The sequence below is a fragment of the Brienomyrus brachyistius genome, chromosome 16, assembly GCF_023856365.1.
Source record: "Brienomyrus brachyistius isolate T26 chromosome 16, BBRACH_0.4, whole genome shotgun sequence".
Classification (NCBI taxonomy): domain Eukaryota; kingdom Metazoa; phylum Chordata; class Actinopteri; order Osteoglossiformes; family Mormyridae; genus Brienomyrus; species Brienomyrus brachyistius.
Window position 1 is genome coordinate 18,638,581 of NC_064548.1, and position 14,992 is coordinate 18,653,572.

Genomic DNA, 14,992 nt, shown 5'->3' on the forward strand with positions numbered 1-14,992 from the left:
CACTGAAGCCAGTGTTAGTGAACGTCCCCAGGTTGGTCAAAGATGTGTAAGAACGTAAGGCATAGGTATATCCATCACAGCGGGTGTCGTGTCTAATTTAACGTTAGAGCTTCTTGGGAGGAATTGTGAGGGGGCTTTTCTGCAGTCTTCACTCCAGGATGTTCGGTCTGGCTTCTCCCGCAAACCTTCTCTCAGATCCAGGTGGCTTCTCGCAGAATCGCATACCTCTCTGTTCACAGGTGCTGGAGGAGATTTCGTGTTACCCGGAGAACAACGACGCGAAAGAGCTGAGAAGGATCCTCACTCAGCCTCACTTTATGGTGAGAAAGTGTACTTTTTAAATGCATGCATTGTTTCATGTTGTATTGTTAAACACTGAACTGTCTCAGAGCTGTAATTTGGGGTTCCAAGGGCTGTTTTTTGTCTCACTCGTTTTTGGTAGATGATTGGAAATATGGAGAGAACTGCTTCGTCTGGAGTTATTTATGGCTTTGCCGTGTATTTATACTTTCGAACCTGTTGAGACATTGAATTTCCAAAAAAGAAAACAACAAAGTCGGATGCAGAGTGTGTGTTTGTTCCCTTTTTTTCCTCCCCCCGACACTCAGAGTCGAGAAATAAACGAAAGATGAGCGTGTGCCTGGCATTAAAGGTGACAGCACTGAGAAATGGCTGCTGGGCGCGATGCAGTCTACTGCTCAGACCGCATGTGGTCGTTAATGAGGCCGGCAGCGTCACTTCTATGAACCAGCATAAAAAGTAAAGATGAGGTCAAAAGTCAACACAGAACGAACGCAACTCTCTGGAGACGTAGAGGGTTCGATGCCGGCCTGCTGTACGGCAAATGACTCCGTCATGTAGGGCCTGTGCTCTGCTCTCCGCCTTCTACTTCTGTTTTTTCAAATGCTAATACTGTGCTGCGTCAGTTTTGTTTGCTTCTCTCCATCTCCGACGAAAGATGAAAACTTCACCTTGAGTTCGCTTAATGGGGGATTGCTTGCTTTTCAGATTTCTAACAGCCCCCAACCCCCCCTGCATGCTGATTTCTGTGTCATGCAAGCGTAAAGGACGCCAGGTCCCTGTGGTGCTCCGCTGTATCACTGCCGTCTGAGTGCTGATCCATAGAGGGCTGCTTGGGCTTGAGGCTTGTCCTCTGACGGTCCCCGCAGACGGATATTGTGTAAGAGGCTGCTGTAGGCTGTAATTTGTGAAGCCCGGCTGCTGTCCTCAGGCCTTACTGCAGACCCATGACGTGGTGGCCCACGAGGTGTACAGCGACGAAGCCCTGAGGGTAACCCCCCCGCCCACCTCGCCCTACCTGAACGGCGACTCGCCCGAAAGTGTCAACGGGGACATGGACCTGGAGAACGTGACGCGGGTGCGGCTGGTGCAGTTCCAGAAGAACACCGACGAGCCGATGGTGCGAGCGCTTCCCCAGGAACGCACACAAACGCACATTCTGTAGCACGCTGCCTGGCTGTAGTGAACTATTTGATACTCGGAGTAAGCAGAAGCTCATGGTGCCCGGCTCTGTCTTCCCTAGGGTATCACTCTGAAGATGAATGACCTAAACCACTGCATTGTGGCCAGGATAATGCATGGAGGCATGATCCACAGACAAGGTACATACCATCCCCTCTCTGGTCCTCTGCTTCAGGTGACAGCCTAAGGCTGATTTATATTGATATGCACAATGTCCATACCATTGCTACGGCATAGCTGCGTACTATATGCTGCTGTAGCCAGATGCAGACCACCCCAGAAATGTGACTACATAGTGGCAACACTGACTGTGCACAAGTATAAATACTTGCAAAGGCCATAGGTCATGCCAATAAGCTCTACATTGACTTGACGTAGTAGTTTCCCCAATGTTCAGATGGACCTTTATCTTGCTCACCGCCCCCCTGTCTCCCAGCGGGGGTTTATGAGAGTGAGAAGGAAACTGAGGTCTGTAACCTGACAAAATGTTTGGTGGACTGAGAAAGCTTAATGAGATAAAGCATACAAAGAACTGTTAGCATTGTAGTCCCACTCCATGACGCCAGTGTGGAACCTGGGTCTTCAAAGCTGGAGAGGTAGGTGTGTTGTAATGCTCATTTCTGACACTGGCTGCTCTAGCCTCTGGTCTGTTGGAGTTGCTGGATATGGCTCCAGAAAGAGCCCCCCCCCCCCCCCCCCGGTAATGTCTGCTCTGATGGCTCTCTCCTACGACAGGAACGTTACACGTTGGAGACGAAATCCGGGAAATCAACGGCATTAGTGTAGCTAATCAAACGGTGGAGCAGCTCCAGAAGATGCTGGTACGTACAGCCTTCTGCATGTGGTGTGGTGGCCAGTGGGGAGAGCTTACATGTGCATCTATTGGTTGTGTTTGTGCTGTATGTAGGCTAAGCTGAAAGTTTGTTTTGTAACTCTGAAGGGCTTGCTTTAGTTTCTTCTCCCCAAATCTTCCACCTGATGTCTTGCGATAAAGATGAAGACCTCCTGTGTCTATTGAGTGTCTTGTTTCTACAGAGAGAAATGAGAGGGAGCATCACTTTCAAGATAGTGCCAAGTTGCCGGTCTCAGTCTCAATCCTGTGAGGTAACGAAGCTGGTTCCTCCAGACTCTGCTCTTCCTCCACCTGGTTCCCCTTCCAGTTCACTCCTCCTCTTATCGTTTTTTTGGTGACCTCTTGTCCATTTCCAAGGAGCCTGTCACTCACTTTCAGCTACTTTAACGTTTCTCCTGAGGTGCTTCTCCCTACGCAATCCAAGCCTCATGCTGTACACCGATTTCTCGGCCGAGATAACGGAGGTTAACGTCCACATGCGTACATGCGGCTGCTCCGTTGTGCCGAAGTCGAGTCCAGTCCACGGCCCCTCCCTCCTTGGACAGAATCTATCCAGTCACACTGTACATTTCCAAGACGTAGCTTTTCCCTGCGTACTCAGAGCTCATGCAGCTCACTGTATTTTTTTTCTAATTTACCAGAAAAAAAACTGACTTTAGAATCGTTTTATACTCAAGAATTTAATTTTCTAAGTGTTAAACTGTTCTTTTCAGCAGAAACTATATTTCTCGACATAACTGCTCAATTAAAGAAGGAAATATGACTCGATCTCTCCGTATTATTGGGTAAATTACAAATACGAAGCTATCAGAAAATAATACATATGCTGGTTAAGCGGAATTTTGTGATTTGTCCTCGCTTGACCGCCATCTTGTGGTGGTATGAGGAATTGCAGCATGACACACACACCTCATTCCTGTCATGGTTAGTGTTGGTTTTCCCCCCCTATTTGTCCTGTGTGTCTGTGCCAAGTGTGGCACTGAACCCTGTGTCTTATTTCAGAAAGAGTCCCCCTCCGCGTCCCGACAGTCCCCAGCTAATGGCTACTCCAGCATTACCAGTTCTATCTTGGTAAGGATTCCCACGTTTCCCAAGCCCCATGGCGGCCCTGCTTACACTCGTGTTCGTTTGGTGTCTTGTACGGATGTTCGTCCTTCATCTTTACCTGTTATAAACAATTCTGCAGTGACATAATAGAGCCCAACAGATTTGTCTTTTTTTCCCCCATTGAAACTGTGTAGTGTGACTCTACAGGGCGCATGACAATGTGGCCCTTTACAGAACCACAGATCCCAGCGAGGGCCGGCTGTACTCAGACCTCTGAATTCCATTGGCCACAAGACCAGAGAGAACAAATCGGCTCATGTCTTTGCAGAGCTTAGCTTCCGCTATCGGAGTTAGCAAATTGGTGTGCTGTCTGGCTGCCTGCTCTGCATAGCATCACCTTTCGCCTCTGAAGTGCGCGCTCGCGCCTGTGTGAGGCACCAGTCTGCGCTGTGTGTTACGGCGGTTGGCCCTGGTGCCTCGTGGCATGGCCCTGACTGTCCTGCAGAGCTCTTGTCCTGTACTGCTGCTGCTTCACGCTGATTGCAGATTTCACTTCCTCTGAAGCAGCACATGTGGGGGGGGAAAAAAATCAACAAGCTGGTTTATTGACCGATTTGTAGATCAGTCCCTGGTGTGGATCTCAGGATTGACGTTGTGTGCTCTGGACAGCTCTCTTCTAATGGAAGGTTGTGGTTTCTGATCCCAGGAAAATCTACCCTGTTCCACTGAGAGCAAGACAGCTGCTAGTTTTCCATGTTCTGCCCCTCTTCCTCCAACTGGGTCTGAACTTTTCAGGACTGGTGCACTTTGAACCGAAGTATACAGAATCGTAGCTGGCTTGTTGGTTTGCAGTAATCCACATTCTCCTTGGTAGGATGTTAACCTTTTTAACCCATTGATGTATCTGCTTTGCAGGACCTGCCCTCAACTATCCAGCCAAAAGGACGACAGGTGATTATAGAAGCTCCGCCCCTCACATACTCTCTATAGGCTGTGCTGTGATTGCTGCCCCCTTCTGGCTTGCCCCTATCCCAGCACTGCTGTTTGTCTCATGTTTTATGTAATGGTCAGCTTCACTTTCTCGTACAAACAAGCCCATTCATCAGCATAACTTCATGGCACGTGCTTTCTAATTGTTAGCTGCATTAGCTGCGTTTAGCATTCACCCTAGCATGTTCAGACTGGAGGATCGCCATTTGCCGTAGTAAATCTTCTGCATAGACATTTTAATAGAGGTGGGTGAAACATGAACCTCTCCAGTGAGGCTCGGATACATTATTTAATGCATTGATAGGAGCCTAAGAATAGGTTGAGTGAAGGGGCCTTGAGTATTGGGACAGCACTTCTAGCGAGCTTTTAATCACTGTAGTACTAACCTGAGAGGTATCATTGCTTAACCCATGGTTTGGCTCTGTTAGTGTTTATTCTAAAGTTCTGGTTTGTGCAGGAGTTGCACATATTTAATTGTTTTTTTAGTTTTATTTTGGCTCGGAGGTACAGATAGAACATGAGAGTAGGGTGAGAGTATTAGCTGTCAGTCGCTAAATAAGGGAGCTTGGACTATGGCCACATGTTTTGTGTCTGTCGGCAGCTCTATATATCATTCTGGACGTTGGGTCATATCTTTGGGTTAGCAAATGGAGTTTTGTAAGGATACGCACTTTACAAATGAATTCATATAAACAGGATGCTTATTACACTAATTCAGGAAAAAGCTGGAACAGTTTGCACATTTGCTTATTGCTCGAGCTTATTGACAGACACCAGTCTTTACTACTGGTGACAACATAAGTCTTGATCAGATGAATTATTAGTTTTGTGTTGTGAAATGTCACATGCACTTCAGTACCACATAAGAGTATGATGGGGCTTCTTTTTCGTACCACATTTGTACCAGGGGACTCATCTCAGATTAGCCTTGCCAGGATACTGATAGTGGTGTTTGTTCCTGTTGAAGCCAAATGTGCTTTTGTCAGTATGCAACAAACCATCGCTGACACATTATGATGCATTTTCAAATTTGAGGTCTAGTGTTCTCTGCAACATCATGAACAGCCCGATTTTGTTGTTTTGCACAAACTTTTTCCGTCCCTGACTGTCAGTGGTTACATGCATGCGTTGATGAAATTGCATCAACTGCTGCCCATTGAAGCTAGTGCAACACTGATTAAATTGAGAACCTTGATAATTTCCTACAAACCACAGCTTTGGTTACATTGCAGGCTTGGCTAATCCCCCAACACAGGGCACCTTCGCTCAGTAGGACAGGTGTGACTAACCCCCCAACACAGGGCACCTTGGCTCAGCAAGGCAGATATGACTAATCCCCCAACACAGAGAACATCGGCTATGCAGGGCAGGTGTGACTAATCCCCAACACGGGGCACCTTGGCTCAGCAGGGCAGGTGTGACTAATCCCCCAACACGGGGCACCTTGGCTCAGCATGGCAGGTGGCTCCTTTTGGACTTCACAACTGTTCCATTTTCACAACATGCTTAGATATTTCAGTACACTTGACAGCTGAGTGGTATTAATGCTGTACTTAGTTGCTACATGTTGTGTAACATGCTTAGCTAATTTGCTACATGTACATGATGATTACAAACCTTAGATTCACAGAACTACAATTGAATATTGTTAAGGTAAGATTTGTAGAAATGCCAGCTCTACATTTTTTTCGATTGGTTGGTGTTTAGGATTCCAGTAAACCTATTTGCATTATTTCACCTGCAACACATTAGAACATTAGATAGGCATGTGGAAATGCTGGTGTGGTTTAAAAAAAAAACCAGTGTATGTAAACAATTGCATTTTCCCCAGAAAGATGTATGCATTCCTGATGATGTGCATTACTTATCTTGGGTTCTGTGCCACGAATGATTGTAGAATGCTTGGGGGGGGGGGGGGACACACAAATTTTTATGTGAAATACAGAATTGGAGTCCTACCCCAGAAACACATTGAAGACAGCTAAAGGTTTAACCTTAAATCGGAGAGATGGTCTAGTGTTAATGAAACCTCTCTTAATGCATCAGTCATGTTCCATAGACATTTGTGGCAGTAGTTGAGTTGTCTGTTGCCGAGCTCATTTTCTACTGGTCCGCATATATTTTATAACTATTAAGTCTTTGAGAAGTTGTTCCTAAGCATGTTACACTTGTACCTACGCATGTTCTTTCCCATTCGTCTGTGACTGGTTTCCTTGCATACCTTTTCCTCTCTCACTCATCCTCACTTCTCCTGTTTCATCTGCCATCCTGGAATACCTCATCTAAAACTTGGTCCATCAAATTCTTGCGATAAATGACATCCATTTCATCCTACAGATCTACGTAAGAGCGCAGTTTGAATATGACCCAGCCAAAGACGACCTCATCCCATGTAAAGAGGCAGGCATCCGCTTCAGGGTGGGTGACATCATCCAGATCATCAGCAAGGATGACCACAACTGGTGGCAGGGCAAGCTGGAGAACACCAAGAACGGCACAGCAGGGCTCATCCCTTCCCCTGAGCTGCAGGAATGGTGAGTACTGACAGCCGTTGGCACCAGAACAAAAGTTCTTGAATGAAACTACAGGCGGCTCAGATCGCTCCCTTAAATCAGAGTCACGGAACACACTGGCCCTTCTTTTGCATCAATAATGAATAGAGGTCCACATCGTCTTACCCTATTTTCCATCTCCTAGGCGAGTGGCTTGTATAGCGATGGAAAAAACCAAACAAGAACAACAAGCTAGCTGTACCTGGTTCGGCAAGAAGAAGAAGCAATACAAAGATAAATACCTAGCAAAACACAATGCAGGTAGGAATCCGTCAGCATCAGGCCGAAGGTCCATCCTACCACATAAGGGCTGTCTGGGTCGTTCTGTCCTCTGAACAATATTGTGGCTTGTAAGTGGGTAACATGATGATTCTTCCTTCTGTTGATGATGCTTTCAATCTGTTGTTTCATGACCAGCCACAAAATAATTTGCTTATAATTAAGTATGCGTAACATTTTTGGCAGCACATTTTAAAACTCCGCTTTGTGGTTAAGATTGGGATTCGTTAATTTCGGTTGTGTAGCTTTAGGAGCTACTGCTAAGGCTAGATGTATTTTGAATGTCCATCTGCCTGTCTATTTAGTCGATGTCCCGATTCATTAATTTTCCAAAGGATCATCAGGGGCTACTAGCAGATAAATATCTTAGCTGCTATTTCCATCCCAAAAACTTTTTTTCCAAGTAAAGTCCAGTGGTTTGGGTTTTTGTTTTCTTCCGAGTGATTCGTCACATTTTTACGGTACCAAACAGTTTTGGCTGTTTAAAAAAAAAAAAAAAAAGATTTTCTATAAAAAGTTGTTGGATTTTTTTTTTTTTTTTGTGGGTATGATCTTTTGTAGGGCATTTTCCATAGTCTACATATAGACAGTATACAGCCTAAATAAATACACTTTCTATGAAAGTTAACAAATTCAGCTACGTCTCAAAAAAGAAAATATTCTGAAATTCAATATGATGTATTTTGTCAGTTACCAATGAAGTTCAATACCAAACTGAAAAAATATTTTTAGCAGAATGATAAACGGCTGTGTTGCAAAAATGAGTGTACCCAGCAAGAGAAATTGCACAATGAAAGTACAAAATTTGTCTGCTGAGGGTAGTTAATTGGTCAGTAGATGTCTGCTGAAACATGAAGCTCAAACAGGTATAATCGCCCTCAGTTAAGAGGATTTAAGCCATTTAATCACTTCCAGACTTAATGCTGACAATGTAAGTTAATTGTCTAGAGACTTACTCCTGCACAAAAGAGTACAAGGATACAAGGCTATTAACAAATCACTGGTATTAAGCCAAAACACAGTAGCTTGGCTGATTCATGTGACAAACACTCTGAAATTTTCATTCCACCATTGTAAGGCGACACCATTTCATGAGCATTTTTTTTTGTGGAGATAAGTGCAGGAAGATCACAGAGCAGATGCCTCAGCACTGGAAAGAGCCATGTAAAAACGTACTGGAGCGAAAGCCACTGCGCAGGCCAAAGCACAAGAAGATCCATTTAGCTTTTTCCAAGAACCACATCAGCACAGACTTTTAGGAATTGGTTCTTTGCTCATGTAAGATCAAAGATCAATTTTTTTTGGAGCTAATGGCATCCAGAAGGTGTGGCGTTGCTCTGGGGAGCCATACAGTGATAAGTGCTTGATTGCCACAGTAAAGCATGGTGGTGATAGTTTTGTATGGGGATGTGTGAGTGCTGAACTGCTCTTTATTGATGGAAAAAAAAGCACTGAATTCACAGACTTACTGTTAGACTTACTGCCAGATTTTCTCTCTCTCTCCTCTCTCTCACTCTCTCTCTCTCACTCTCTCTCAAATGACCCTGAGTAATTTGGCTCTTTTTCTGCAAGACTGTTACCCCAAACATTCTTCAAGGGCCACTACTGCATTCTGAATTACAAATGTCAAAGTGCAGATGTGACCTGAAACCCATTGAGTACATTTGGGGAATTTTGAAGTGAAAAGTTGTACAACATCAGCCTTCAAACATCAAGGCACTGTAGGAGGTTATCCTGCAAGAATGGTACAGGATGGGTGTGACAGTGTGCCATGACCCAGTACACATATTGAACTGATCATGATTTAGGAATAGAGATGTATTGTGTACTTATTTATGTTACATACTGTATAAGCAACTGCAGCAAAAATTTTGTGCTGTAAAACTTTGATATGAACAATACAGACTTTTGTCTGGAATTCAGCTCTAAACACCTCAGATGATGCATATGGAAACCAAATAAGGCATTTGCTTAATTGGGTTTCTGCCCAGTAAATGTTTGTGTAAAAGTACCACCCCTCCCCTCTTGGATTATGTATGTATAAATCAGTGGTTCTCAACTCTTGGGTCACGACCCAAATTTGGGTCGCAGCAAGTTCTGAAAGGGTCGCGAGGCAGAGCTTGAAATGTAAGCATTTTAAATCCAACAAGCTCCTATGCTGATCCACGATCAGATTTCCCAACCCCAACCCTAGAATTAACGTAAGTAAACGGGTCTTGGGTCTGCGAATGCTTAATGCAAAAGTAGTGAAAATTGAACCAATCCAAGAATCGAAACCATAGATGCTTAATTTAAAATCCACTGGCACATCCACTCACATTACGCATTGATTGGCGTAAATTGCAGCGCGAACAGCGCACTTGATCATAGCGTTAATTTAAACGTATACTTGATATAGGGTCGCGACTGAGCTGGCATGGAAAAAATTGGGCTGCGTTGCAAAAAGGTTGAGAACCGCTGGTATAAATCCAGACGTCAAGGCTGTATGTTTAAGATCACAGCAGCCTGGAACCTTGGGATCTAAGCTCCTCATTTTGTTGCTCGTAAGGGCAGCTACATGTCAGAATGCCGTTAAGTCACAAAGACTTCTGAAGGGTATATTTTTGTCCTCTGATTCTGTGAAAATACAAGTATTATCACTAAATGGTCCATAAGGTGCTCATAAATGGAAGTCGTCAGACATACCCAGACTTTACCGCAGCCCCATGAAAGATTACCCTCCCCTCCAAAGTCTTGAGCATGCCCACATTGCTCCTTTCTAACTTCAGTGTTTTTTTTATTTTTATTTAATTTTTAATTCTGTGTTGTAATTAACAATGCTTTGTCCAAGCTGTACTGTGTGAATTGTCTTTGGGGACATTTTCGTTGGCTTGTGTAATTTTAACCATGTGTCAATGACCCCCATCCCTGTCCATTTTTCATGCAATCTCCCTCCTAATGGCCTCGCTGCATGTAAGTAACACTGAGTAATGATGCCTCTCTCCTTCTGTTCTCCATTTCTCCTGTCAGATCTCTGTTCTCATGACTGATAACTTTTAAAAGCAGTTTCTCTCATTTTTGTCTGAGAAACGGAAAACATACCTTTATGTAACTCCTGTTTTTTTAAACTTATTTGAGACACTGCCACCTGCTGTCTGAATATCATGTTATTCAGCTCCACATATGAGATGCTGGTTCCACCATATCAGTTACACTATATCACATATAAAGTCAGTACTCACCAATATGTTTAACCTAGTTGTGATTGTCAAGATGGTGTCACTGGCTGCAATTGCAAATAATTTTCCTATTGTTCATTCATTCATTTTATTATTTCTGTTATTGCTTTGTGTCATTTTGGCACTGCTTTTCAAACATAACACCAGCGAACAGTGACTGGTAAAAATAGGAAATTTATGCACTTTTCACATGCTAGCTTCGCTTACCCTGGGCTCTGTGACCCACTGTGTGTGCTGGTTTTCATGTCAAACTGCCTCTTAATGTAAGTATAGTATGCACATGTTGCATCTAACATCTGCAGATACTTTAAGAAAAGTGTAATGGATACATTAATTCTGGTTCTTTTATGTTCTTCAAAGAAATTACCCACCTGAAACTGAGTGATTAAAAATGTCTTCTCAACATTCTGTCTTTATCAGATATTGGTTAATTGGCTGAATTTTTAAACATTGAATTAATAAGGACTGGAGAACAAGGCATACACAGGGAGTCTCTATGGCCTTGATTGAGACGCTTGGTGACTGATCATCAGTGTAGAATGGTTACACACATCCACTCTTAAGGTAGTTCTACCTTTCACTGTTAGTTTGCACCATGCTTTTTGGTGTGACTGTTGACCTCTTGTTTACTCAATTGAGCTGTACTTGAAAACACTCAAATTGCAAGTAATGCACTCACTGATCAAAGCATCGCAGGTTTGTCCTACGCTCGGCTTGTGTGCGAGTCATCGTTTCTGCCCTCATAAGGGCTGCATGTGGAAATGCATCAGAATGACTTTGTAATGGGGCTAAAATCATATCTTTATGTACGGTAGTGCATCTAATAATAAAATTCTGGATGTCTTCGTGTCAGTGAACATTGACGTCCATTTTCCCCTTTGGATTGCTGCATAAGGTCATGGCTGACAGGTGTCATCATGTTATTGATGTCACGAAAGCGTTTAACTTTTAATAAAAACACTCTCTTTCAGTATTCGACCAACTAGATCTTGTCACGTATGAAGAAGTTGTCAAACTGCCAGCGTTCCGGAGGAAAACGTTGGTGTTACTGGGTATGTGAGTGTGTAGAGACTCCATGGTCGTCCCAGAAGATGCTTGTGGAATCTCTCCTGATTTGCATCTCCCCCATCAGGTGCCCATGGTGTTGGTAGAAGGCACATCAAGAACACACTGATCACCAAGCACCCGGACAGATTTGCCTACCCTATCCCACGTAAGACATCCGTTTCACGTTATGATGTTTTAACATGGTCCTTGCGTGTCCCTGTTTGTAATCTGGTTTGATACTGAAGGCCTTCAGAATTGTTGATAGAATCACAATTCAACTGGATATTATGGCTGATGGACCAACTCTGTATGTACCTGTTACACAGACACCACCAGAACTGCGAAGAAAGATGAAGAGAATGGCAAGAACTATTACTTTGTATCCCATGAACAAATGATGCAGGACATCTCAAACAATGATTACCTGGAGTATGGCAGTCATGAGGACGCCATGTACGGCACCAGGCTGGAGACCATACGCAAGATCCATGATCGTGGACTAATATCTATACTAGACGTGGAGCCACAGGTACTGTGCCATTTGTGTTATGAGCCAGCTTCTGCTAGCGGATGGTGAATGCTGTGTTCTTTATGAAGACTTCTCTGTGGTTATTCAGTCTGCAGAAAACTTAATACTGTTCTGTAATTCGCATTGACAAATGTCTTTCAGACCAATTGTGCTTTATATCTGAAACTTGATAGAAGACATTTCAAAGCATGTTTCAAACAGCACAGTTTGTCTAATCATCAGTCCTTACCTAAAGCAATTCATTTACCTACAGGCGCTGAAAGTCCTCCGGACAGCTGAATTTGCTCCATATGTCGTATTCATCGCTGCCCCAACCATAACACCTGGAATGAATGAGGTGAGAATCTGAAGGCTTTCCCAGCATGCTGCATTCGGACCTCAGCCCTAGATTCCTGTATGCACGTTTTACATATTAAGCTTAGTGGATAAGCTGAGAATATCTGTCTGATTCCTGACTGTACTATATTCTGTAATATGCATTTACATTCTTGTGTGTAAGTTAGTTTTAAATGTGATCATTAATGCAGAGCACATGCTAGATTAAAAGCTGTTAGTCTATCAGAATGCAATTAATAGAGGTCACTATTCCAAGCATTCTGATGTGTAGAGCCATCTTCATGTAGTCTACAGCAATAAATGTCACTTCAGAAATTTCTGCGCCAATATGCCTGAACATTGTGGTTCAAATTAACAATGCAGTTTTGTGTTGGAATTAATAGGCTCATTATTTTAATTTCATGGTATACCTTGAGGTTAGACTTCTTGAATATTAATTTGTAAATAACCTTCAACCAACAGCAGTGAAAGGTTTAGTAAATAACCTTCGTCCATAAGCAGTTTTGAAAAGTTACTCTGCAGTTTTGCCTGGTGTCCCATCCCAGTGCAGCCTGAATTTGAGAACTTTGATTATGCCATCAGCAACCTGTAGTTTTTGTTTACACATCCCATGGGCCCACTGGCTTTGTGTGTTTGGCTTGTTTTTCATTTTGCATGTATTTTGTTTCCCTTATTCCCCCTGCATTGCCTTTTGTTTTACTCAGCTACCCAGGTGGTACAAAAAACTGCCTGTAAGTATCGCTCAGTGTGTAGACATGAGCTGTGCTAGTTACGGCAAGAGTGTAAGTGCGTGTTTTGGTCTAATCCATAGTTTCTTGTATAGTTTGCCCCTTGTTTTGGGTTGTGCAGCAGACAAAAGTACACATACTCCTACTACGGGATAACCATTGCTTCTGAACAAATAAGCATAGCAAGTGCCACCTGGAACCATCTGACCATAGCTGGTGTAAAGGTAGTTCTGTGACGAGAACTCTCCCCAGCTTGTTTTTATATTCTTTAAGTATAAATGCAGTTTTTGGCCATGAGCTGATTTTACTGTGCATTCTTCATTGATCATTCTAGTAATGGATTTTGATTAGTTGCACGTCCTGATGTTTGTTGAATATATGCGGTTTGGTGATCGGTGTGGAGATTTCTCACATGTGCTACTGAAACCAGGTTCATATCAATCTGTCTCCTTTCTCAGGACGAGTCTCTACAGAGGCTGCAGAAGGAGTCTGAGATCCTACAGAAGACGTATGCACACTACTTTGACCAGACCATTATCAACAATGAGATTGACGAGACCATCCGGCACCTTGAGGAAGCCATGGATTTGGTGTGCAACACTGCCCAATGGGTTCCTGTCTCCTGGGTCTACTAGACCTCACTTTATCCATGTCTCCCCTCCAGTGGTCCTTTACTTGCCCCCCCTCTTTGCAATGCATCTCTACAGTGTCATTCTTTCAAAGAATCGGACGTCTCAAAAAAAAAAAAATTATAATTGTATATGACCTAAAGTCAATCGGTCCCAGCCCTTAACAAACTACCTAGAATGTAGTGTTGTATAAAAATTTAAATATTGTCATGTCCTTATGATTAGGAGGCAACATTTTATAGCTTTTTTTTTTTTTTTTTAAAGAGACAGTATCCACAAGATGTTGGAGGGGAGATATGAGAAGGTGAATGCATCAGTGTGTCCCTAACATTTATTTTTCAATGGTACTGTGTTGCACATTGAATTGTACTTTCCTTTATGTACTCCAGACATTACCTGTGGTTATTGACTCTATAGAATGATGAAAAGCACAGACCCTACAGGATTGTCTTTGTAAATGCTGTACTGAATCCTCAATTTATTTTAAAAGAATATTTAGTAATATCCCCATAATCTCTCACCTATCTCTTCCAGTGACAGCTGTAATACTTGGATTGTATTTCACAGTTTGAACTATCATTCTCTGAACAGATACTGTCTCTCTAAAGAAATCCATAGAAGTTTTAGAGATTTGAATGAGTTCTCATGCATGTGAACATTTGCAAGCTTACATGCTGTCAGTGTTATCAAACTTATCTCCAGCAAAGAACATTCCATTTGTTTGGATGACATAATACCTGAACACGACACCTATGCACCTATCTTGCATTATGGGGAATTGGTTTTTATAAACCATGTAGTGAGTTGTTTAAAAATTCTCTTCATTCGTTATATGAACAAGGGGAGGAAACCACTCCAGGTATCATCTGCCATATCAGAAATGTGTCGTCAGAGTATTGTTTTGTTTAATCAATAAAAAAATGCAGATTTTTATTGTGTGATGTGGTGCATGGATTTTGCAAATTAAATTTGCAAAGTACCAGTCTGTGCATTAAAAACACCATGTATATGACAAACTGCCCTCTGTAAATTTCCCTGCAAATGACAAAGCAGTTTCTGAGTATAAAGTTTTTTTTTTTTTTTTTTTAATATTTCCTTTTCTGTGTTCAAAAAGTAAAATGCCTTTGAATCTTCTGTATGTTTCACTGCCTTGAGTCTTTGTTGAGTGATGGTCCAGTGGCCCATGAATGGGCTGCAGATTAAACTACTCCCATTATGATCAGATATGGGACGAGTGGGAGATGCTTAGGCTCCGGTGTGGTGATTGATTGAGAATGTGCCTGATGTTGGAGATTCCTGTCA

The 14,992-nt window shown here is 42.9% G+C and overlaps 1 protein-coding gene across 5 annotated transcripts in view; it reads left to right on the forward strand.

Annotated features, from left to right (window-relative positions):
* The window catches only part of LOC125709758 (peripheral plasma membrane protein CASK-like), an 83,759-nt gene extending 68,935 nt beyond the window's left edge, over window positions 1-14,824 (forward strand). For all 5 annotated transcript variants that reach the window (XM_048978543.1, XM_048978542.1, XM_048978545.1 and 2 more), the window contains 14 exons: window positions 240-320; window positions 1,232-1,420; window positions 1,544-1,622; window positions 2,218-2,303; window positions 2,518-2,586; window positions 3,338-3,406; window positions 4,298-4,333; window positions 6,710-6,906; window positions 7,070-7,185; window positions 11,393-11,473; window positions 11,554-11,634; window positions 11,795-11,997; window positions 12,251-12,334; window positions 13,520-14,824. In XM_048978543.1, coding sequence (XP_048834500.1) covers window positions 240-320; window positions 1,232-1,420; window positions 1,544-1,622; window positions 2,218-2,303; window positions 2,518-2,586; window positions 3,338-3,406; window positions 4,298-4,333; window positions 6,710-6,906; window positions 7,070-7,185; window positions 11,393-11,473; window positions 11,554-11,634; window positions 11,795-11,997; window positions 12,251-12,334; window positions 13,520-13,696 — 1,548 coding nt within the window. In that variant the 3' untranslated portion in view covers window positions 13,697-14,824. The remainder of the gene's footprint in view (window positions 1-239; window positions 321-1,231; window positions 1,421-1,543; window positions 1,623-2,217; window positions 2,304-2,517; window positions 2,587-3,337; window positions 3,407-4,297; window positions 4,334-6,709; window positions 6,907-7,069; window positions 7,186-11,392; window positions 11,474-11,553; window positions 11,635-11,794; window positions 11,998-12,250; window positions 12,335-13,519) is intronic.
* The last annotated feature ends 168 nt before the right edge of the window (window positions 14,825-14,992 follow it).